Source organism: Emydura macquarii, unplaced genomic scaffold, assembly GCF_026122565.2.
Source record: "Emydura macquarii macquarii isolate MOO-44397 ecotype Brisbane River unplaced genomic scaffold, CSIRO-AGI_Emac_v2 contig_1230, whole genome shotgun sequence".
Taxonomy (NCBI): domain Eukaryota; kingdom Metazoa; phylum Chordata; order Testudines; family Chelidae; genus Emydura; species Emydura macquarii.
In genome coordinates, this window is record NW_027131367.1 from 3,505,271 (window position 1) to 3,528,426 (window position 23,156).

Consider the following 23,156-nt stretch of genomic DNA (forward strand, 5'->3'; position numbering starts at 1 on the left):
CTAGTTTTTACGGATGCATTTGTGGCAGATAAGAGAATTTTTCGATGGGATATGATAGGCTGTTGCACTTTTACGTCTATCTTTTGAACTTAAAGCTTGCATGGGATTTGCATCTTGTTCATGCAAATTGACTGAACACCAGCAACTCTGGGTTTCTAAGGGTGTGTCCATGCCACCCATGGCATTGAGCCTCCCAGTTTGGATTGACAGACTCAGGCTTTTGGGACTCACACTACCCCGCTAAAAATGCTGTGTAGACAGCGCTTTGAGGTTGCAGTTTGGGACAAAGCCCTCCCCCACCCCCAGGCTTCAGAGCCGGAGCTCCAGCCTGATCTGGAACGTCTACATGGGTGATTTGAGTGTGGTAGTGCAAGCCGAGTCTGTTGACCCAACCATGGGCCGTGTAGATGTTCCCTAACTGGCCCTGTGTATGTAGATTGGCATGGCAGCCAGCTGGTCCTCCCCTTCCACATCCAATACGATGAAAATAGCTACCTTAGGGCAAGAAACAGGTCCTCAAAGGCAATGGGCCATGAAGGAGGCTAGTTTCAGAGCTGACAAAATAATTTGAGAGATCCTTATCCTCCTGCTGCCATGGCAACCATGGGTCTTTTGCAAGAATTAATTTCTAGTTTCTTTTTCAGACCATGAAAGTGCAGGGCTGGCCTTTTCAAAAGTGACTATCCTAATTCTCTTGTGAATTACCTTACAGCATCCTGTAAACAAAGCAGGGTTCCTTGATTAGTTTAATTTAAAAAAACAAACAAACAGCAGCCAACCCAAACCTAGAGGAACTTGGGTTAGTATCGTCTTCAGTAAACATACATTGGAAAATTCCCTTTGTATGTGCGCTTAATGCCAGGTGTTCCCCGTGGAGCCGCCTGCCTTTCTAATTTTTCTTTTAGCTGAAATGCTTTTATTGCTTTTTCAAAATGACATTGGGGCAGAGTCTCTGTTCTCATTGATCCTTTCGCTTCAAAAGAAAAATCTCTCTTCAGTAAATCTCTCATTGATTTTTTCATTCTTTTATATATGGTCCTCATCTGAGACTTTTGTGTCACAACTGATTAATAAATGACAGCAAAGCTTCTCCTTCCAGACTTCCAGTCACCATCCCTTGCATCCATCATGCCTTACTTTAATCTGTCTAGTGGTCAAGATAAAGGACTGGCACGCCCGATGGCTGGCTCTGTTCTACAGTGTGGCTTTGAGCCAGCCATTTAAAAAATCTGTACGTCCATCCCCCGCCTGTAAATGGAAAATAGTAGAATCATGGATTTTTGAGTTGAGAAAGGGCCATTATGATCAACTTGTCTGACCTCCTGGGTTACTCAGATGAGGAAATTTGGTCCAGTGACTTCTGAAGTGAGCCCAGTAACTTGTGGTTGATTTAGAAAGGGTCACAATGCTTTTTTACTTTGCTGTTGAGAAGCTGAATGATTAGGAAGTGCTCTGAGATCCTTGACTGGAAGGTGGTGTGCAAGGACAATGTTTTATTATATAACATGCAGAGAATGTAATCCAAGCTTAATTTGTGGGTTACTGGGGCTCATCATGTCTTCTGTTACGGCATCCTTTGTGCCTGCGAGGTCATACTGCTGGGGGTGGAGCAGTGCACTCTAGAAATGGTGTGCTCCATGTGGTGTGACCTTGCACACACTGTGTGTGCGAGGGCACGCTGGAGAGGGAAGAGCAGCAGGCTTTGCTTGAGTGCTGAGTTAACATGCCATCCAGTGCTTAAATTTGTAATGTCAGCCAACCAGATTGCTGGATAAAGGTCAGATAAATAAAAGTGGGGCCTGTCATAATTCACTTGAATCATAAGAAGCAGAAATTGCTGCTGCTGCATTCTTATGGCTACGTTGCTCCTTGATTCACGGGCAGAAGCATTGCAACAGGTCTGCACTCTGAGCCTGTCAGAACGGGGCAAGTCAGTCAGACTACATTAGAAATCTGTTGTTCTGCAACACTGACTCCTAGCAAATGGGTTAATTAAGTCTGCCTCACTCATTAAGTATGATAGAAATAAAGTCATTCCTATAGGACATTGTCAAGATGATGATTTCTTCCTTCTCAAATCAAGTTAGTGTTCCGTGCAGGATTTGAACTTAGGGTTAGTAGCAGTTTAACATTTTGTTTTGGTTTAAAGCTAGCCTCCTCCCCTTCCAAAAAAAAATCTAGACGGGAGAATGGAAATTTCTCACCTGTACAAGAGAGAAACATCTATGGAAGTCGGGAAGGAATATATATATGGGTGGATGGGGGTGGGTTTTTTATATATAAGATTAGTTTTCCCGAACTCTGTATAGATCAGAAACTTTTCTCTTTCACCAACAGAAGGTGATCCAATAAAATATATCACCACCCCCACCTGGTCTCTCGAATATCCTGGGACCAAGATGCTACAACAACAATCCTAACAGATGAGCACCTACTAAGCCGTATGGAATTCAGTCGCTGTTCCTCAGAATGAGAAAGAGTTGGGTCGTTGCTCCCAGGATTTGAACCTGTGGTTCCTTGTCCAGATATTTCAAACCTGAGCCCAACTTTCTGGGATAAATGGAGGGACAGGGATGGTTAGGGATTCGTTTTCACACCTGGAAGCCCAGTTATGCACCACAATCTGTACTTAGGCCCCTTGTTATCCATTTTAGACTCCCACGGTTTGAAATTTTAGTCCTTCCATGACTTCCCCAAGATTCATAGAGGGAGTCAGTGGCAGAGCTAGATACAGAGTCCTGACTCTGTGCCTCTGATGTAAGCAGTAGATCACTCCCTCCTCTGATGAGGCCAAGCCCTGGTCTATACTATAAACTTCTGTCGTAGTTATACAGACATAGCGCTGTCTATATGGGGTCTTCTCCCGCTGACACAACTACTGCCTCTTGGGGACGTGAAGTGCTGACCGGAGAAGCTCTTCAGTCTGCGTAGGTTGTGTCTTCACTACGTGCTACAGCGGCACAGCTGCAGCTCTGTTAGTGTAGACGAGCCCTTAGAAAGGTCACGCTGTGCCCAGGTGCTGTCGTTCCCATGGAAGAGCTTGCTGAAATTTGAGCCTTGTCACTCATTTTTATCAAGTCTGGCTGGTCTCTTTTCTAGCTCAACGGACCCAGTTAAACAGATCTCATTTCTCCCATAGCTGTTCCTGTCAGTCCCGCCATCCAGATCAGCAGGATTCAAAGGCGTATTTGTTAAGTGAGGTTTGTTGGCTTCTGGTGTTAATTAAATTTTGAGTTATCTCGGAATAACTTCCAGGATGAGGTTTTTAAGCTTCATTCCTCTATTGTGGCATTCAAGTGTGTGTATATTAAAAAGAGAACATCTGGTTTATTGCTACGGTACAGAGAATTGTGGATCTGTGAAGCAGAGAATTAAAGTTTGCGTCACTGAGTGGAATAGAATCAGAAATAGTCCCGCCTCTTCCCGGACCCTGGGGCACAAAATGGACCGATGGTTAGGGTACTGTCCTGTGATTTAGCAGTCCGGGGTTCAATTCGCAGATTATCTGTGCTTCCCTGCACCAGCTACCTTGTCTCTCTGTGCTTCAGAGTTCCCCTCTGTAAGAATGAGAATAGTACTCCCTTCCTGACCCCACTGGGGCATTGTGGGAATAAAACAAAACCAGAATGGCACTTTCAAGTTCCAAGAGATGGTGGAGAGAGAGAGAGAAAGAGAGTGTGTGTGTGAGTGAGAGTGAGAGAATCCATTGACACTGCCTCTCATTACCTGTGAAGAAACCTTCATCTTTGCACTAGCATTACAATTGCTGCAGCTTCTGTGTATTGCACGTTACATACGAGTGCCAAGGGGTGATGTCGTTTGCGTAGATTCTGCTTTTAGTGTAACTGTAATATTGCTCTTTGGCCTCACCATGGAGGACCTGCAGGGCGAGATCTTACATGCGGCTCCGTAATAAAGGAGCTCAGGGAGATTGCAGTGTTGCCACCATGAAATTATCATAATTATATGTGATACCTATATTAATTATCAGAGCTAGGATTCGGGGGAGGGAATGGGCCTGTTAATTAGGGGTTTGATTTTACATCTGAGCCATTCAGAGTCCTTAAATAATCCCAAACGTACATGAAGCATTCTTGTTCTTCAATCATATTATAAAAGACCTTAGAGAGAGCTTTTTAATCTTCAGAGCACATCACAGGCATTATGTAATAGTCACGGCACCACCGTGTGTTAGTTTAGTACTGTTTTCCTGATTGTGCAGTTGTGTGGAACACCAAAGGAGATACTTTTTTTTTTGCACTCTGTGCCTGGTGCCATGCTACAGTGGGAGCAGCTGTGACTGTCTTGTAGAGTGTGGGCCGAAGAGTGACTGTGTGAAAACGCCACCATCTGGCTGTACAGCTCTGTTCCCTGTGCAAGTCTAGATTCAGCCCTGCTTATTTTATTGAGGAAAAATCAGTTGTTTACTTCTCCTTACTCCGGGTAGCCCGGCAGAGTGAGCAGGGAACCCTTCCCGAGTCCCACATTGTCTGCAGAATTGCTAATTAATTGCTCATTGCGGCATCTTTATCTCGAGAGGGATGTCTGAATTGCATCCTAACTAGATGAGCGATCCCGGGAATCCAAAGTTTGCTTCTCAGATCCTGGGATGAGATTTCAGGGCTGGACATTAGGCAAAATGGCCCCTTAGTTGTGTTCTCCCTGCTCCCTCCTGCCCATCCTACTCCCTTTGGCCACCTCCTTCCCAATGTTCACGGTGGTTGTTTTATCCATGGGGACAATGCTTGGATCCATAACTATTTTGGGGCCCCTGTCAGGCCTACATTCCTCTCTGCTTTGGTTGAGCTTTCTTGGATCCAAGTTTGTGTGTTCAACAGCGTACGTGCGTTTAAGTGTAAGTTCCTTTTATCTGTACCCTGAAACTGGTTCTTATCTCTCACACATGCCCTGAATCCTCAAATCTTTGCTGGCTTCCTGTCAGTTCCAAAACCGAGTAAGGGAATTATTCTTCTCCATGATCAACCCTCTCCCCCCGGAGCCCATCCTCTTCTCTCTCCAACCTCATCTTTCTGTTCTTCACCCCAGTCATTCCCTGTGCTCCCCACACACCGGACTGTCTTGCCACCTTCTCACTTCTCTCTATGGAGGGCAGAAAATCTTTCTCTCATAATGCTTCCACCAACCAGACACAGCCTCCTTTACCTCTCTGCATGCACTTTTGTGTAATTCCTCTTCTCTGGCCTGTTGTTATTAAACATCCAATAAGCTTCAACCTACCCACTTCCCTAGCTTAGTCATTTTCTCCTCAAGTTTGGCTCCGGTTATTCTGCTCCTCCTTTCTCCACCATATCTATCTCCATCACATCCCCAGATATCACCTGTACTGATGTGAAGAATACATGGCATTTGCCTATTTGCATGAACAAGCCAGTCCAGAAATTCTATTGGATTTTGTCCCCATGCTGTACATTGGCTTGGTAAGACAGCTGTCTGCAACTATGCTTTTTCCAGGCATTTGGACGATAGGAGACAGCGTTATCTGGTGCATGTGGTGATGGAAACCAATGCTGCTTTGGCATGTTTGGAACTCTTTGGATTTCACCACTTGCTGCCTAGTGGCAATGTGGCATGCTCACAGAATCGTGAGCAAACAGCTCCTTGTGTGTGTTTGCACATTAAGTGTTTGCATGTTACTTTAAGAACACGTCATTCACTTAGTGCATAGTGGCATGGTCTATGACACCACCTTGTTTTGTGTTGTTTCATCCACATTCTTATGTCCCTATAAGCAATGACCCATCGTATTCTTGCTGATGTAATTGCTTTTCACCTTGGCGCTAGGAGCTACCGTCAGTCACTTGTTACATTTTTCTGTGAGGGTGATCCTTCAGCATTGTAACTACCAGGATGTTGGCTATTTTGAAACCTTTGTTCTGCATAAGGAACTAGGTTGAATGACTCTGCAAAAACAGGGCTTGTAGGTGGTCCTGTTGATTTAGTGTAGGATTGCTTCATGATCCTGGGTTAATCCATTATAAGGCTGAAACATCTAGACATGTAAAGCCATGCAATCCCAAGAGGGTGGCAAAATCCCATTGCTTAGGCTAAATAAGCAGTCTCTTGGCAACAGCTGAGATGGTTGCCTTTTGCTTCGTTTTTCTCCTGCCGCTCTGGTGGAAGGTGCCAAACTGACATCACGGGAGCCTGAAATCCTTCCTGTTTATGCACACTCCGAGCAGGGCTGCCCTCTGCCAGTGCCCCTGAACGGCAGCAGCTCCGCTTTTCCAGCCCTAGAACTGTCTTGGGGGCAGGCTACCAACTGCACCAAACTCAGAGAGTTCTAAAAATTTGAGATGAGGGGAGGGATCTACTACGATTGTGTCCTGTCTGCTCGTAAACTGCCCAAGTAATGGTGTTTCCTTGGGAGCCTGTTCTATTTGCAAGTAGACTCTTTGCTGTTAGGAATTTTATCCTAGCATTCAGCCTAACTTTTCCTTTTGCCCTTAGTTGTACATCCCTAAGGATCTCTCCATGTCCTGGGTGCTTACAAGATGGTGCAGTGATATAGATCAGTGCCTTCCTTTCCTTGGTGTGCTGCTCAGCATGCTGTGCTTAGGAACGTGGTTTCCCAGGTGTTGTTTCAATGGCAATCCAGCACACATTGGAAAGCTGGCATCAGCGGAGGGCTTGGAGCCAGGTTTGGGAAATGAAGCTAGGATAGTACATAAAGAATTGCAAATGAATTCACCCCAAGAGCCGCCAAACCTGGCATCATTTATATTGAATAACTTACGTTTGCCTTGGTATTGATGATGATGATGATATGCCAAGCAGCTCTTTGATGTCTGAGTAGTCACAGCACCTCATTGGAATGATCGTTATCTTCTATTGAGGCTAAACAAGGGAACACTTAAATGCTCCCTTGTTTAGTGATAGCAATGGAAAAATACCACCGATGGACTAGATGGCATGTAAGCCTGGGCTGTGGCTGGGCCATGTGGCCCAAGGAGTTCCTGGAAGGCCGAGGATGCAGCGACAGGGGATTGATTTGATTGCAGCGGTGTGTGTGTGTGTGTGTCTGATGAGACAGAAGCAGCAGAAACGCCTCAGAAGCAGACAGAGACGGCTGTGAGAAAGCCAGAGATGCACTGGGACCGAGTCTGAGAAAAAGCAGAGAGAGTGCTCTTGAACACAGCGCTGGCCGAAAGAGGCTTAGAGCTGTGAGCAAAGATGCTGCTGTTGGATTTTTGCCGTGTTCCAGGAAACAGGCTTTTGTACGTTCTTTATAAATTAGCAGGACTGCATTAAAGAAATGCCTGAAACCATCATCAGTTTCTCCCCCCAATGGAAATAGTCAGTTTTCAGGGTCTTGCGGGTTAACTGCTCTGGTCAAAAGGGGTAATAATAATTCATAAAGACTTGAGATCGCATTAGAAGCACCTGTTCAGCCCAGACACATTATTAGAGATGGCATGATTCAGGACAACAATGTTCAGTCCTCAGCAGAACTGACTGTGGACTCATGACTTGGCCTGAGATTCCCCCTTGGGAACTGTTGGAGAAGCAGCTTCATTCATGAATGCAAGGGGAAGCTATGGTTCCTCTCTAATCTCAAGGTTGGAGATTTCTGATGCCACCTTGTGTTTTTTTTTTCTCTCTTTTCTCTTCCTTCACTCCCCTCCCCTGATTACTTATTGCAAATGTGAGCTCCCAGCTCTGTGCAGTAGGAGGTATGCTGGGGAAATGCACATGGCATTTCACCACTCAGTTTTGTGGGCTTTCAGCTCTTCGCAGTAGAGACCAACATTGGGGAATTAATAGCATTATATATAGCAATGAATTGTCACGGTAGAGAGCACTGCATCTTGGTGTCTGAACTGCCCTAGGGGTCCAGAGATCCTTAATGTAACACTTCGGCAAGTAGATTAAGCAAGGAATATAACAGCTAGAAGCCAGGTTATACAACCCTATACTTTTAAAGGCCTTTTCAAGGGAAGCGGTCTCATTCTATGAATACTGAATCTTGTTGAGAAGCTATAGGATTCTCTCTCTGGGCTAAAAAAGGAGCCAAACCCATGTAAATGGCACCACTTCTTCTGTGCGAAGTAACCCCATGTAGCCAGAAGGGGGAGCAGGTGCTGTGGGGGCTGCTATGTTGTCCTGTAGCTCAGAACATGGTTGCTGCAGAGAGAGAGGCGCATCCTGTTGCTAAAACCAATAAACAGATGCGCAGCGGTCTCTGGAGGCGATGGCAAGGGGAACCAGAAGGGGAAAGCTGCTTTTCTGAGAATACTGTTACTTTCTAACAGCATTAAATTCACCCCCAGTCTGGGTTTGCACTGCTCCTGTTGGACTGTGATTAAGAGAAATCCTAGTTATTTTAATTTAGGCTTTAGTTCTGCCACTCTCGCTGTAGCACCTGCGTGACTCCACAAACAATAGATTGGCAATAGCAAAGTTTCCTAATGCACTTCATGGAGTTTTTAGCTTAATCACCCAATCATCCTCGCCAATAATCCAATGCCAGTGATGCTTACTGGGTTATAGAAAGTTCTGCTCAGAGTAGGATTTTTTTTTAAAGGGAAGATGGCGGATATGTGGTGGTTGATGTTGTGAATGTCATTCTAGTTATGCTGGAAAAGTGTTATCAGATGGGAAGGTTTTCCCAGTGCTTGTTGACTCTAGATGTATTTAATTTCCTTTGGAAATTCATTCACTTTTCCATCTGGATCCCCTTGTTGGTGAATTCTTTATCCCTGGCTCTCTTACACTTAGATCTGGTCTTTGTGGTCTGCACTGTCCTAGGGAGGAATGCAACAGTCCGGGTGGTCTTAGGCGAAGACGCTGACTTTAAGTAGCAGGGTCTTGAGCCAATCTGTAAGAGCTCCAGACCCTTTCAAACTCTTAGCAAGGCTATGTTCCCAAACCTTGATTACTGCATTTTTGTGTATTTAATCGCTTCTCATTGTAACTTAATAAAGGCTCGTGTGTTGTTTATAAAGTGCTTGTAGCTGTGTTGGTCCAAGAATATGAGACACACAAAACGGGTGAGGTAATATCTTTTATTGGACCAACTTTTGGACTGCTGGTGAAAGAGAAGCTTTCCAACTACACAGAGCTGGAACAGAAGTAGGTCTAATAACAGATACTACCTCACCCACCTTGTCTCTCTAAAGGCTCATATGGTCTATCGCACTTTTAGTGGATTTGTAGTATGCTGGGTTGTTACCATTCCTCACTCGAGCTGTTTAAAGCACTAGAATCAACCTCTCTCTAATCTAAAAGACTAATACCTCAGACAACATTTTCATATGTTTGTATAGGAGAAGCTGCCCCTTAATTTGCTTCAATATTTTCAGGGCATGTCTGCACTGCAAAAGACCCGCAGCAGCGAATCTTAGAGCTCGGGTCCTTTGACTCAGGCTTATGGGGCTAAAAATAGCAGCGTAGACGTTCCGGCTCGGGTTGGAGGCTGGGCGTTGAAACCCAGCGAGGAGGGATCATCCCCAAAGCTGTGGGATTGCTGGTTTTCAAGCCCGTACCTGGGTCTTAAATTGTAACGATGTTCTTGTGCTTCACTGTGTCCTTCTGCCCTAATATTTGTCATATATTTGCCAAGACCATTGGATCTGAGCATCTCCTCGACGGTGAAAATAGAAACAGCCATATTTTTCTCTCACTTCCTTCCCGGTCTGTAAAAGAAATAGCTGGATTACGTGATGGTTTGTGAGGCATTTGAGAGAAGAGAGGCTGATTTGGCATTGAACTCTGAAAATGGTGAGGGTGATAGCATGTCATTTTTTCACTTAGCCTCCCTTTGTGCCCGTTTGCTCTGCTGTAAAATGGAGACAATAATATTTAACTGCTTCAGACAGATGTTGAGTAAATGAATATGTTTCAAGGTGCTTTGACTTCAGCTATGGAAAGAGGCTGAAGATCTGAAAAAGCGGTGGTGTTGTTTTGTTGTGTGATCACAGTGGGCTTTTCCAATGTTTTAAATAAACCCTGAGCTCTGTGTGTGTGTGCACCATGTGTGTGTGGGTGCATGTGTGGGTCATTATATATGTTCAGAGGCTTCCCAAACTATTTGCATCCAGAACCGACAGGCAGAGATTAGGAAGCGGGGGGTGGATTATTCAGGGCTCTGACCCTGTGTGTGTTGGGGGTGGGAGGGTAATCTGGCCCACCATGACTTTCAGATTCTCTCTTCACTTGGCTGTGAGTGGAATTAGCCTGTGGCTACTGCCGATTTCTGGTCTTCATTACCTTCCTAATTTTACACCTGGTAAAGCACCTGGTCTACATTACAGTTTCCGGCGTCACTTTGCTGCTTCTCCACCCAGCGAGCAGTTCCTCATGCACCATCTGTTGGTCTTAATTCCCCATTATTTGTGTTTCCTGGATATGTGCAATTTGAGCTTCTCTTCCACTAATTTCACCAGCGAGTTTCTTTTACCTCTTTTGACTCCTACTTCAGAGCGTGATTATTGTTGTATTTTTCTTATCCAGTGTGTAGACTCTTTCCATAATTTAATCACATCAGCACTTTGTCCACTTGAGTTCTGCCCTCAGGGAGATATCCTTCTGAGCTGTGAAGGGGAACAGAAGAGAAACACCAGCCCTACAGGCATCTCAATGGCTTCATTCAAGGATGCAGCTCATAGCCATTTATTGTGCTTAAAATGGAAAACCCCAAATGTTTTGCTGAGCCATCCACCTTGCTGTTTGAATGTGAAACAAGGATGTACTAAGCCCTTCATCATCTGCAGGTGCAAACTATTTGGAAGTAGCAGCATTCTCTCAGCTCTCTGTTCGCATCTCCTGTTGTGTGCATGTATTCCAGGGGGGATCTTCTGACACACATGGTGCAGGCAGCACAAATGCACTAACTGTCTGGCTTTGGTATTTTAATATGCCTGTTCGGTTAGTCAGGTTGCAGGAACTCCATTTTACTCAGTGGAATTACCATACAATAGTAGTATTCATCAATGAACACTTAAAGATTTATAATTCTGTAGCCTTAGGGTTGGGCTGAGCTGACTGGTTTGGGGTTCTCTGACCCTATCCTAAACCTTTGCCCAAAATTCAAACCAAAGCTTTTAGCGGTCCCAAGACCTCTATTTCAGTTTTTGCATTTTCTGCATGGAGGGGGCGGGGCAGGTGAAAGGGAAATGCTCAAATCTGGGAGAGGGCCGTTCTTGCTGCGTGTTTCCAGCTGACTGGAAATGTGAAAGACCACAGAAGTGGTGAAGGACCTTGCTCTTCTGAGATGTTGAGCGGTAATTGGCAGACACTCAAAGTTCAGTTAAGTTTCAGAGAAGTGTCCACGCTGTTGGCAGCTTATCCGAACTGTACCCGAAGTTCTGCCATCTTGGCTGTCGCACCAACATGCAGCACTGTAGAAGTCAGCCATGTTGTCTCTGTCATGAGTTGTTAAAGAGCCTCTTTTACTCCGGTGTCAAATTATACGAGCAGTCCGTGCCATACGTACCAGTTTTATTTTTGGTTTTCTGTCTGCCGCTTGGGGAGGCACGATGGTAGACTGGCTCTTAAAAGAAAAAAAGTGAACTGTAAGGAGACAAAAAAATTCACATTGCTCTGAACTGGTAGAGACTATTTGAAAGGACAAAAAGAATTGTTGGGGGGGCGGGGGCTGTTGAGGAGAGTTTGTGAAGAAAATAGAAAAGGCAGGAAGTGAACTGAGAAGAATAGGCTAATTATCCAGGTGGTGCTGCAAGGATCACTTCTGAGGATGGAACGAAAGTCAAATTGCAGTTCTCCTGCACCTGCCTGAAGATCTAACAACCGTCCTCGGTTAGACTGTGCGGACAATGTAATTAGACAGCTCTGTGACTTAGACTCCTGTAGGAAAGAAACTGCACCTGCTAGAAGGGCTCCTAGCAGAGAGTTGAGAATTCGTGCGTTCCTGTAATCTGTCAGTCAACCACATGGCGAATATTTCTCTGGTCTCTGCGTTGCTGTGTTGTAGACACAATATGTTAGGATGGAACAAGGTAACCGAAGCTGAGGTTACCGTAGACTTCTGTGCTACTACTTAAGCAAACAAGTCTGTTTGAGCCATCGGTAACGCATAAGGAAATTCGCTCAACACTGCTAGCATGTTTTTGCCCATGATTTGCCACAGGGCTTTGTTCCATGCATGCATGTGTGAGAGCGAGCGTGTAAAATCTGACACTGTTTTACAGAAAGTGCCCAAAGCTCTTGTAACAACACTATGATAAATTGTAATGTTTTGGACTTGGAGTGTGGAACAGTGGACGGGGCCAGTGTGTAGGTATAGATGGCATTTGTCGGCTTATATTTATGAGGAGGAGGGGGTGTGCTGTTTGTAAAGCCTCCGAGAGGCTTTCTCCACCGGGAGCTGACTGATTGATTTACATTTCTGTGGCAGAATCTGAGCGCCTCATCTGAAAGTTACAAAGGAAGATAAATGACTTGGGTTTAACAGCCATTTGAAGAATTAGGGGAGATAAGCTGGAAGATCAATCCACGTCCCTGGTCTTGAATTGACTCAAATCTGTCCCCTTTGAGCAGATTGCAGCACATTCATAGATTATAGGCCAGAAGGGACCATTGTGATGATCTAGTCTAGCAGAGGAAGAGACTTGCTCTGTCTCGCTGTTTGACTGATGTGAGTTCCTTATGTTTGTTTTTCTCTTTTTCTCTCAGAGGGTCTAGCTGTTGGAGTTGGATTTGGGGCTATCGGGAAGTCCGCATCTGCAACCTTTGAAAGCGCCAGGTAAGCTCCGTGTGCGTGTCTGATCTGGACATTTAAAGCTTTATGTGCACTCTTGTCTCTCAGAAATGTTATTCTTGATCTCTGTGTGCTGTGTGAAGCTTTACCGTGGAATTGGAGATATAAGTTTGGGTTAGTTTAAATGAGTCAGGAAAGCAGCAGAAATTCGTACTGCTGTTGGACTTTTCTTTTGGCTGCCGTTGAAAAGTTTCTGTTGGCGATGCCCACTCTCTGAAAGTGCTTTCCACGCCTGCTTCACTCGGCAGACCAATGGAGCAGAAGGGATCGATAAAAGGTGACAGTGAAACGGAAGCGTATTTGCCTGTTTCAGAGTATGGCTACACTGCAGTTTAATACCTGCCCATGTCAGTTGACTCAGATTCAGACTTATAAAATAGCACGTAGGCAATTGGGCTTGGGCAGAAGCCGGAGGTGTTGGGACCCTGCGAGTGAGGAGGGTCCTGGTGCCCAAATGTGTACCCTGGACTTTTACAGCCCTGTAGCCCAAGCCCCACGAGTCGGAGTCAGCTGACCCGGACCAGCCACGAGTGTTTAACTGCCGTGTAAATATACCTTATGGTACTGTTGGTTGTTGCTGCTCCTCTGTGTAGCTTCAGGCCTCACTTAAGGTGCTTGTCAACCTGAGAATACTCTGAAGCTTACAGGACTGGGTCCTCACAGAGATCCGTGCAGGGCAGGTGTCATCTGTGCTGTGCTACTCTGGCTGAGCCAGCAGGAAATGGAACCCCAGGTTCATGCAGAGACGCTGCTCTGTTGTGACAGTGATTCTAGCGTGACCTGGGCCCAGACTTTCCAGTAGCCATAGTCAGGTCATTTTAAACACATGGCCTATTTTTGTAGTGTTGTTTGAGCACAGAAAAACAGAATCAGAGAAGGGTTTTAAAGAACAGACGTCTCTCCGGTGCACGGACCTGAAGAGGAGGAGTTGCTAAAGTGATGCGCTAATGCCCAATAAACAAGCACTTGAGTGACTCTGATGTTTGCCAGAATGATGCTCAGCCATGGAATAATTTCAGAGAGCAGCACTCCTCGCCCCCAGCAGCTGCTGCTTTCTTTGGGCGTGTTAATGATTAATGTCAGAGAGGAATAGGAAAGCTGTGTGCATCTCAGTTGGAGAGGAGCATTGATCTTCTAAGCGGCGCCAGCTTTTCCCTCTGCCCTTTGTTTAATAATATCATTTAGCTGCCTCTAATTTCCTCCAAGCCCTCGTCAGCATGTCTCCAGTACGGAGGAGTTTGATTTGACGTGGCTGAAATTCTTAAGGTGCCTCCTACCCTGGGTGCCTTTCCCCAGGGGTTAGTCAGAAATGAATGCATCAGCTGTCCCTGGGACCTGCATCCTGCTTTCCTCTCCTGACGCCCTGCCAGGCGGGGATGGAGTAGCTGGTGACTTCAGAGTCATTAACAAAATGGATTGAAGGGAGGTTGGAGCGAGCGTGTGTGGGCGTCGCTCTATTGCATTTGGGACCTGGATGGGGGAGTCTTTCTGTAGTCTTCTCTGCTTCAGACATGTCAAAACCGTTCAGCAGCTAGCCTAGGACGAGCCTTCAGTCAGTCTCGCTAGCCTGCTGTTCAGGAAATTCGCTCCCCCGAAGAGCAGGCCGTGCTGGGGGGCGGGGGAAGCAAGGATTTAGGGTGGCAACGGATTAATTTACACATGAGCATTCTACCCTCTGGGCTGCGTGCTGCTCAGGCCTTGTCCACTTGTCATCTTGAAGATTCCTATCACTGCTGCCTGCTCAGGGCAGGTCTCCGGGGCAAGGTAGAAAACCCCAGCACCCTATCGGCATCCGTGCTCTTATTGGTAGAATTGCACCTGTGGGAAATTTTGAAGGGAGGAAGAAAGTCTAAAATGTGTAGATAAGGCTGTAGAGCCGTAGGCAGATACACCAGCTGGGGACTGAAACAGCAGTGTAAATCCTGGCCTAGTTCAGGTCCTTCTCCTCAGGCCTGGCTATGTTAACATAAGAGATTCCAAAGCAGGGTCAAAGTAACACAAACTACTCGCAACGGCTAACGGAGAGATTTCCAGCTTGCAGCAAGCAAGGAATAGGAGAGGACACATCTTTCTCTTTAAGGGCATGTCTACACTGCACCAAAAAAACCCCACAAAAAACCACAGTCGTGAGTTTCAGAGCCCAAGTCTACAGACGTGGCCTCCTGGAGCTCACGCTACGGTGCTAAAAACAGTCGTGTAGACATTCCCACGTGGGCTGCAGCTAGGGCTCTGAGACCTAACTCCTTCCCTGGGTTTCAGACCACAACTGCCAGCCCAAGTAGGAACCTCTCTGCAGCTATTTTTGGTAGTGTGAGCCTGAGTCAGTTGATCTGGTTTTGAGGCTTGCTTCTGTGTAGACATACCCTCGCCCCCAGGATTCCAGAGAGGTGGAGCGTCCGAGCCTGAGCCAAGCCAGGACCCAGGGTTCAAGCCCTATTGCTTTGAAGTGTCGCTCTGGGAGCTCACCAGAAGTATCCCCCTGCGCCATGGGCTGACTTTCTTTGTCCTCTGGGCAGTCAAGTTCTCCCCAGCTGCACCGTGAACAAAGGGCGAGCGCAGCCACATTTTGGGAGGGCGCTAGGGAGTCTGGGATATGAGTGGCTGAACTCAGGCCTGTGTAATGCAATGTAGATGCTGGAGCCCCAGGGTGGGACCCGGGGTTCAACAGTTCCTAACCTGGGGTTACAGATGAGTATAGATGCTAAATCCCTAGGTTAACAAACCCAGGGTCTGCTACCTCGAGTTCTACTAACCCCAGGCTTACACCATTCATTTCTACCACTTCATTTCTACCACTTCCTGCAGGAGTTCAGTGCTGTCTCTCCTCCTTTCATGAACCGTCATCTGCCAGGCAACCTGCTTAAGTGATATTTAGATAGAGAAAATTGTATAACCCTCTATCACAAAACTTCTCTTCAACTGGGAGCCGTGATGATGTTTCTCAATCCTACCCTCCCGTCTCTTTTGTCGTCCACTCCTGGGCTTCCACACAACTCTGCCAATAGACCCTGATCCTTACATGCAGTAACGCTTGTCGGTTCTCGGGCTTCCACAGAGCTGTGCCAATATAGCCGAGTCCTTTTATGTAAAATCCCATTATTCCTGTTCAGAGCTGAGCAGCGGCTGCTACTTGGTTTGGTTGTTGCATAGCGAGTGGCAGTTTTGTGCTTTGGACCCACTGTTCCCCAGGGATGGGGATAAAACCCAGGACTAAAGACTGGAGTTGAAGGTAGGGCTGCAGAACCGAGTTCGAGGCATTAATTTTCTGCCCTGCTCATCTGCCAAAGGGCTTTGAGAGACTTTATCTGTATTTCCAAACTGCGTGTTGCCTAACCTTACCAAATGAGGGAAGTAGAAGCAATCCTACTCAAAATATTCATTGTAAACATCAATGGAGCCTGTTGCAGTTGGCCAGAGCTGGGCCTCCAGAGCTGATTGTACACACTGGCTAAAGAACAGGGGTAAACAGACAAGAACACTAGAAGCAGGAAGGGCTGACTGGGTCTGGCTCAGCCCTGGAGTAGGGCGACTTTGTGCCTCGTTGGTAAATCACGTCCATGCACGTCGCAGCTGCAGCTCCATCTTGAGTCACAGCATCATGTGGACCCGTGGGAAGCGATGGTGCTAGGAGTGGCAGATTGCAGCAGCAGTAGGCGGAGCGGCCAGGTAACAAATGTGAATCTCGAACCTGGCCTCTATCCAGCCTGTGGTGAGAACCGACTAAAGTCTGTAAGGCTTTAAAGCGTTGAGCTTAGTTTAGAATCAGAGGGGTGGCCGTGTTAGTCTGTGTACAGCGAAAACAACGAGAGTCCTGGAGCACCTTAAAGACTGTTGTTTCATACCCTTGGATGTCTATATATATATACTTCCTATCTGTGATTTCCACTTCATGCATCTGACGAAGTGGGTTGCAGCCCACGAAAGCTTATGCCCGCAGAAATTTGTTAGTCTTTAAGGTGCTACAGGACTTTCGTTAGTTTAGAATGCGATTTGCTTTTATTTCTTCCTGATCAAGTCTGATTTATATTCTTCTGGCTTATAATCACTTAAAATCTTTCTGTACTTAATAGACTTAATTGTTTGTTTTATCTAGAGCAGTGCATGTGGTTTGGGTGTGTGTAGAGATTTCGTTTAGAGTGACAAAGCTGGTGTATATCAATTTCTTTGATAAATTGACCAACCAACGAGCTTGCAGAGTCCAGTGGGCAGCACTGAACTCTGGAAGATGGCAGTTCCTAAGGTTGCATCTGGGACTGGGGATATTAGCTGGGGGGGGAGGGTCACACAATTGCATAATCCCATGAGTGGCTGGCCAAGAGGCTCACTCACTAACTGGCTTGCAGGAGGCTGGGCGTGAGCTGACCCAGGAGTGGGGCGTTCACACAGCGGAACAAGTGGTAGTCGGGTTCTAGGAGTGAGGGATTGGGGTGACACAGCGGTATTTCGGGTGAGGGAAATGAGCACAGGAAAACATAAAAATGCCAACGAGTGAGGCAAGTGCAGGACGGCCCCAGGAGTGGAGCGATTGGGGTGACACAGCGACATACCAGTCGGGATTGCAGAGGGGAGCGTCACAGTATTACAGCCGGTTCTAGCCCCAGCCCCAAGGTTAGGCTAGGCCCATGATCCAGCCTGAAGAGCCAGTGTGGTCTGCCCAAGAGTCCACCCCAACCCTTCCAGAGCCAGCCTGGAATCTCCAGCCCCCATCCCTGGCCCATTAACATTAGGTCTTCCTCAGGTGCAAAATCTGCCATCAATCCTAACCTGCCTTGGAGACCAAAAGGGCTCCACCCCCAAACCTGACCCTCCCTTGGGGAGCTCCTATCAGCCTCTACCCTAATGCAAACCCGGCCTCCTCTACCAACCCAGGTCCCAACCCCCTCTGGCCTCCACCCCCCAGACTAGCACAGGGAGTCTCTACCAGCCCCAGCCCTGACCTGCGCCCAACACATCGCTCATTTTTCAATAGCCCCTTTAGGCTGAAAGTCCAGAGCTGGTGCGTCTGCCTTTTTGAAAGCTTGTTCTGACCATGAAAAATGAACTGCCCATCTGGTCCCTTGGCGTCGTCAGTCAGAAGAGTGAGAGTTTACGCACCAGACAACCCAACCTATTCTCTCGGGTGTCATAGCATGAATATTTCAGTCCTGTTACTGAGAAGTACGAACACAATGGCGATTACCAGTGAACTAGGGCTCATTTTACTTCATTTTCTATGCACGGCATAGTGTCCTCATGCTGTTCTAAGCTGGGACCACTGCTAATGGCCTGTTGCTAGCGGTAAATCTGGTGTGGGGGGGGTGATATATTCTTGCCTGTCCCAATCCATTCTCCTCTCCTCCCATTACACCCTCTGACTCTGCAAAGTCCCTCTTCGCAACTGCCATGCTCCTAGCCAGAGAGATCGCTTTTTGCTGTGGGGCGAGTCACTCTGTTGCACATATCCTGGGGTCTGGACATACTCAGCTTGTCTTCGGGTATGACTTCACTGCAGAGCTCAAGTCCTTGCTGACACACAAACACCCTTCACTTGAGTGTGGTTGTGCTTTTAACTCCGATTGGCTGGTCCGTCGGGGAGTATACGCTACAGCTCGAATGAGCTCAACTCAGCTGCTCACACAGCCCTGCTGCAGTGTGGACGCCGGCTAGTTCCATTTGACCGGTGCTTTAATGCCTTCCCACAATTCCCCCCTACTCCCATGTGCCCAGAAAGGACAGACAGACAAGAGCTCCCACAATTCACTGGGAAAGAGTCATCGAGCCGCTCAGCTTTCACTGCGGTGCTAAGGACCATGGGATATGCCCCCAGAAGTCTTAGTGACACACATGCAGCACAAGTGTGGACACAGCATCTCGCGTGTTATTGGCTGTGTGTCTGCCTTCGCCGGTGCCAGGCTACCTCGAGAGGAGTGAGTCGCGTGTCGATAACTCGAGTTGGCTCTGCAGCGAAGACCTGTCCAGTGTGTCCAAAATACTCCCAAGCCCTGCCAATCCCAGATGCCCTCCACAGTGGTATACAGCACCACCGTATAAACCTCACTTCTGACGTGCGCCTAGCCCCTATATGCCTGGGAAGCGAAAGGCAGGGAAATGAGTCAAATTCAGACCTCCCTCAAGGCATAAAGTAAATCCTCATCAAACCTTTCTGCTTCCACGTTTGAATTTTATAGCAGGGACTAACGAACGCTAAGCAGTGCCCCCTGCCTCTCATTCATAGACACACCTGTTAATTTAAGTGGCTTGGGGTATATGCAGCATATTCAGCCTGTGAAATAAGTCTCAAAGCTTTTCTGTATCCTGGATCAAAGAGATGTTGCTACACAGCGGCCTTATTGTTCCCAAATTTTTAGAGGGAGTTCAAGGACTGGAGCTGGACGTGGCTTTCAGAACAGCCCAAGTCCCTCTTTCGGCTGGATATGGGCGGCATGTCCTCGGACCCTCGAAAGAGGCCAGGCCCACCTCAGATGGAATCAAAACTTTAAATGCAAGAGAAGCTTCCTTACAGGACATGTGTGTTGCATACATACATACCCTAGCGCCATGGTCAGAGTCAACTCCGAATGTTTCTCCAAGGACTGAGAGTTACAGATAACGGAGCAGTATGGGTCTGAATGTGCAACTCTAGGCATGGAAGAAATTTGGATCCGAGATAAAAATGCAATGTGCTGGTTTATAGAAACCTCCTCTCCCTCCACCTTCAATGGCTCCTCATAAAGGCTACAGAGACTCCTGAGATGTGCTAACAAAGGGGCTTTTTTCTTCAGAGACTGCTTAGTAAAAGCGAAGAAGCCAGAAGCAGCTGGTTCTTTCTCTGTATTTAAAGCAGCATTAATCATGTTAGATGAAAGCTGGAATCTGGTCCATGAAGAATATCAATGCAAATTTAACAGGCTGCAGAAGAGAAGGGAAAATAACTTAATCACCATCAATCTATTGAACAATGTCACTGCAGATAGAGTAAGACGTGGCGTGATCTAGTTGTTCATCCTGGAGTGCGTATGGAGAGGCCAAGAGTTCAGTTTTCAGTCATTGCTGCATGTTGAGGAGAGGAACAGTGCTGCTCTCTTACCAGCCACCACGGACACAGAGAGACAGAGCAAATGGTTAACTAACAAAGGTGGGTTAACTAACAAAGGCAGCTAGGCAAGAAACGATCTTCTTGAACTACTGCCATCTATACGATTCTTGCAACAGATGGGGCAGTGGAACAGCTGGCCAGGTGTGGGAGTAGTCTGGTCATCAGTGGAAACAGCCAAAGATGAGACATTCTTCTGTCAGGATGAAGATAGATATAGGGAGTCCCTTTTAGCTCAAATGGTGGATCTACTTGTACTTCAGAGTGGTCAGTATACTGGGGGATAACAGACCGATCGGGGTTGAAGAAGCATGGTAACTTCTGCTAGAACTGCCTTCGTACTTCATCATAATCTTAAATTTTGTGTAGTGCCTGTGCAATGCAGAATCTCTCTAAGCCATGAGCACAGGGGCGTTCTCCAGGTAGTACTGAAGGGCTAGCACCTTTGATGTAGAAGGCAGCAACCGTTCAATAGCTCATGACCGCACTGCTCAGTAGTATATTAGGAAGGGACACATATTTTATCCACCAGAGAGATGCTTTAGAGTGACTGATTTGGAACTTGGCATAATGCTACGGGATCTTGGATCACAGATTAGGAGGACCTGGGTCATGTGGCATATCCATAAGGCTTCTTCTGATTTTAGGTTTTAAGTGATAAACACTGATAAAATACCCCTGCTACTGAGGGGAGGGGGAGAGGAGAGAGAGAGAGAAATAGGTGTTTATTGGATAAATACGGGAAAAACACCAAAAATGATTGCATGTATCTAAGGGTTTGTCTACACATGGAAGTAATGTGGCCCATGGGGTGTTGTTTCTAAAGCGTACTAGCGTGTTGCACATTAATTGTTCTGTGTAGCTGCTGCTGGTGCTCACTAAAGGTTCCCTAGTGCGCGTTAACGTAGGGCTGTTTAAACAGTACTACGTTAAGGCGTAGGGGGAAACATTACAAAGAGATGACTCATGACAATATCCAGAGAGAGAGCCCTGGAAGGCCCTGATTTTTGGATATCTACATGCAACTCAACCATTGCTGAAAATACACCCTGAAAAAGGAAATTGGTAAACCCCAAAGAACAGAAGCTCCACGTATCGAGCAGTGTCATCCCCACTACCACCAGACTCTGTCTTTCAGTCAGTTGTGACTCGTAGGAAAGAGCGCTACCTGTTGAATCATTAATGCTGCAGGTCGCAGGCTTTGCTTGGCAGACTCCAACCCAACCCTGCTTCGCTTGTGAGATCTCTCGTACCCTTAGTATAAACTGGTGTGTCTACAGAAATGTGTTCGTTCATTTAAATTAGAGGAAAGGACGAATTAAAATACCGTCTCCCCCTCCCTTTTTTTTTTTTAAATTCCTTGGATACATCTGGCCAAATATCTGTCTCAGGGTCATTTTCTTTTTCTCATATAGCCATGAAGAACCTCACTGAACTGTTCCCGTAGGATTGCAGTGTGGTCAAAAATTAAGCATCCTTCAGATCAGGAATGGGTGAAACTGAATCTGTTAATCATCTGAATTAAGGGAAGTGCTGTCAACAGATATATTACGAGCTTGCCTGCTGCATAGAGCCTCTGCAGGCAGCCTGTGGAGGCAGGAGCACAGCCTGTTAATTAGCACTGCAGTTGTCTGGCTGGCCCTTTCGGCAGTGTGTTGGGAGGAGGGCAGACGACTCTCCCTGGGATAGCATTGTACATAGGAGCTCTGGGTGGGGAGAATAATTCTCAGATTCCTCCCCAGCCTCCACGTGGCCTTTCATAGCGGTGAAAAAAATCAAATGAAATGAGCTCTCTGAGGGGAGCAATGGGAAAAAACCAGCACAAGCCAAGAGGATATTTTTGGGTCTCATGCTCCATGCTGTGCCATCTCAAAAGGTCGGGATCACCTGTTTCTAAGTCTCCATTCGGTTCTCCCACCCGCTCTCGGGGTTCAGGTCTTAGAGTGATCAATTTAATTAGCCACCAGGGTAGTAAAGATCTACCCTCTCTACGGAGGTCCACGATGAGTTAATCTTTCACCAGCCAAAATGGAAATGCAGGGTTGTTGGAAGGGCCAGGGGTGGATGGGTCTTTGGAGAGCCGTCTCTCCCCTCTAGGTGGTCTCCCAGGTCTGCTTGAATTATCCTGGCCTGGTGGTATCTATGTGTGCAGCTATTTGCACTAAGGGATTTATCTTCCCAAACAGGCTGGTATCCACCCTGGAAAGATGGGGGGGACTGAGGCACAGAGAGATTAAGGATAGGATTTCAACACCCTCCACTACAGGTGAGGGCAACAGGCACACAGCAATGCTGAAAACCAGGCCTGACGAGTAGTCCGAAGTCACACAGGGAGTACATGGTCAAGCTGGCGCTTGAGCCCATGTCTCCCGTTTCCCAGGACTGTGCCTTAACCACAAGACCATCTTTCCTCTCCTGCACCCTCAGGGCGTGTGTAAATGAACAGTGGGCGAGGGGCAAGCTGGCATGTGACTCTGAAGGGCATTAGCGTGTCGCGCGCTCGCCGTCGGTGCGGACCCTGCCGCCGCCCGGTAAAAGTTCCCGTTTCAAAGGGGAGTAGCTCAAAGCGCATTAGGGATCTTGCAACGCAGAGTGGCAGGGTTCACACCGGACGCTTAGTGCCCGGCACCCTAGCGGGTTGTGGATTTACGCCCCAGTGTGCTGTGTGCTAACTGTTCACTTAGACAGGCCCTAAGAGTCTTGACCCAGCAACTGGAATTGGTACCGAACTCATTTGCTACTGGAAAAACAAACACACACTTTCACTTGCTCTGTGTCTCTTCTGGATCCCAGAGCAGTATGTGATCCCATCGCAAGAGGGACCAAAGAGTGAGGAATGTGCTTGAAAGGGAACCGCTGCCTGTAGCAAGAGACGGGAGCTTGCACACCAGCTTCCCTTCAGGTTGAATAATTCGTGCCCGTCTGTGGGATCGGACCTGGCTTTTATCATGTTGTCTCCGGCTGGCATATTCCCTTCCTCTGCATTGATTCCTGCTGCTGATAAAATTGAGCGCAAACCCTGGCGCTGTCACGTATCCTTTGTTTTGCTCCCGCAGGGGAAGCGAGCCCACACGAGGCGTTAGGCAAATAAACGTCCCCTGCGGGATGGCTTCCCAGTGACACAATGATTGCGGCGCCCCCGTGTGGAACGCCGTTGAGAAGCAGAACAGATGTTCACAATCGCTCCTGGTGTGTGTGTTGGTTTCTGCAAGACGTGCTGATGTTTAATCACTTACTCCTTGGGCTCAGTCCAGCTACAAGTAGCTTTTTTGCAAAGTTGGATGTGTTTAAAGCCTGGGTCTCTCCGTCAGGTTTCCTGGGTCCCATTTCCCGTTTTGCTGGAGGCTC

General features: G+C 47.1%; 1 protein-coding gene across 2 annotated transcripts in view; it reads left to right on the plus strand.

Annotated features, from left to right (window-relative positions):
• The window catches only part of SLC39A11 (solute carrier family 39 member 11), a 221,063-nt gene that overhangs the window by 146,388 nt on the left and 51,519 nt on the right, over positions 1–23,156 (plus strand). For both annotated transcript variants that reach the window (XM_067547295.1, XM_067547296.1), the window contains exon 7: positions 12,652–12,721. In XM_067547295.1, coding sequence (XP_067403396.1) covers positions 12,652–12,721 — 70 coding nt within the window. The remainder of the gene's footprint in view (positions 1–12,651; positions 12,722–23,156) is intronic.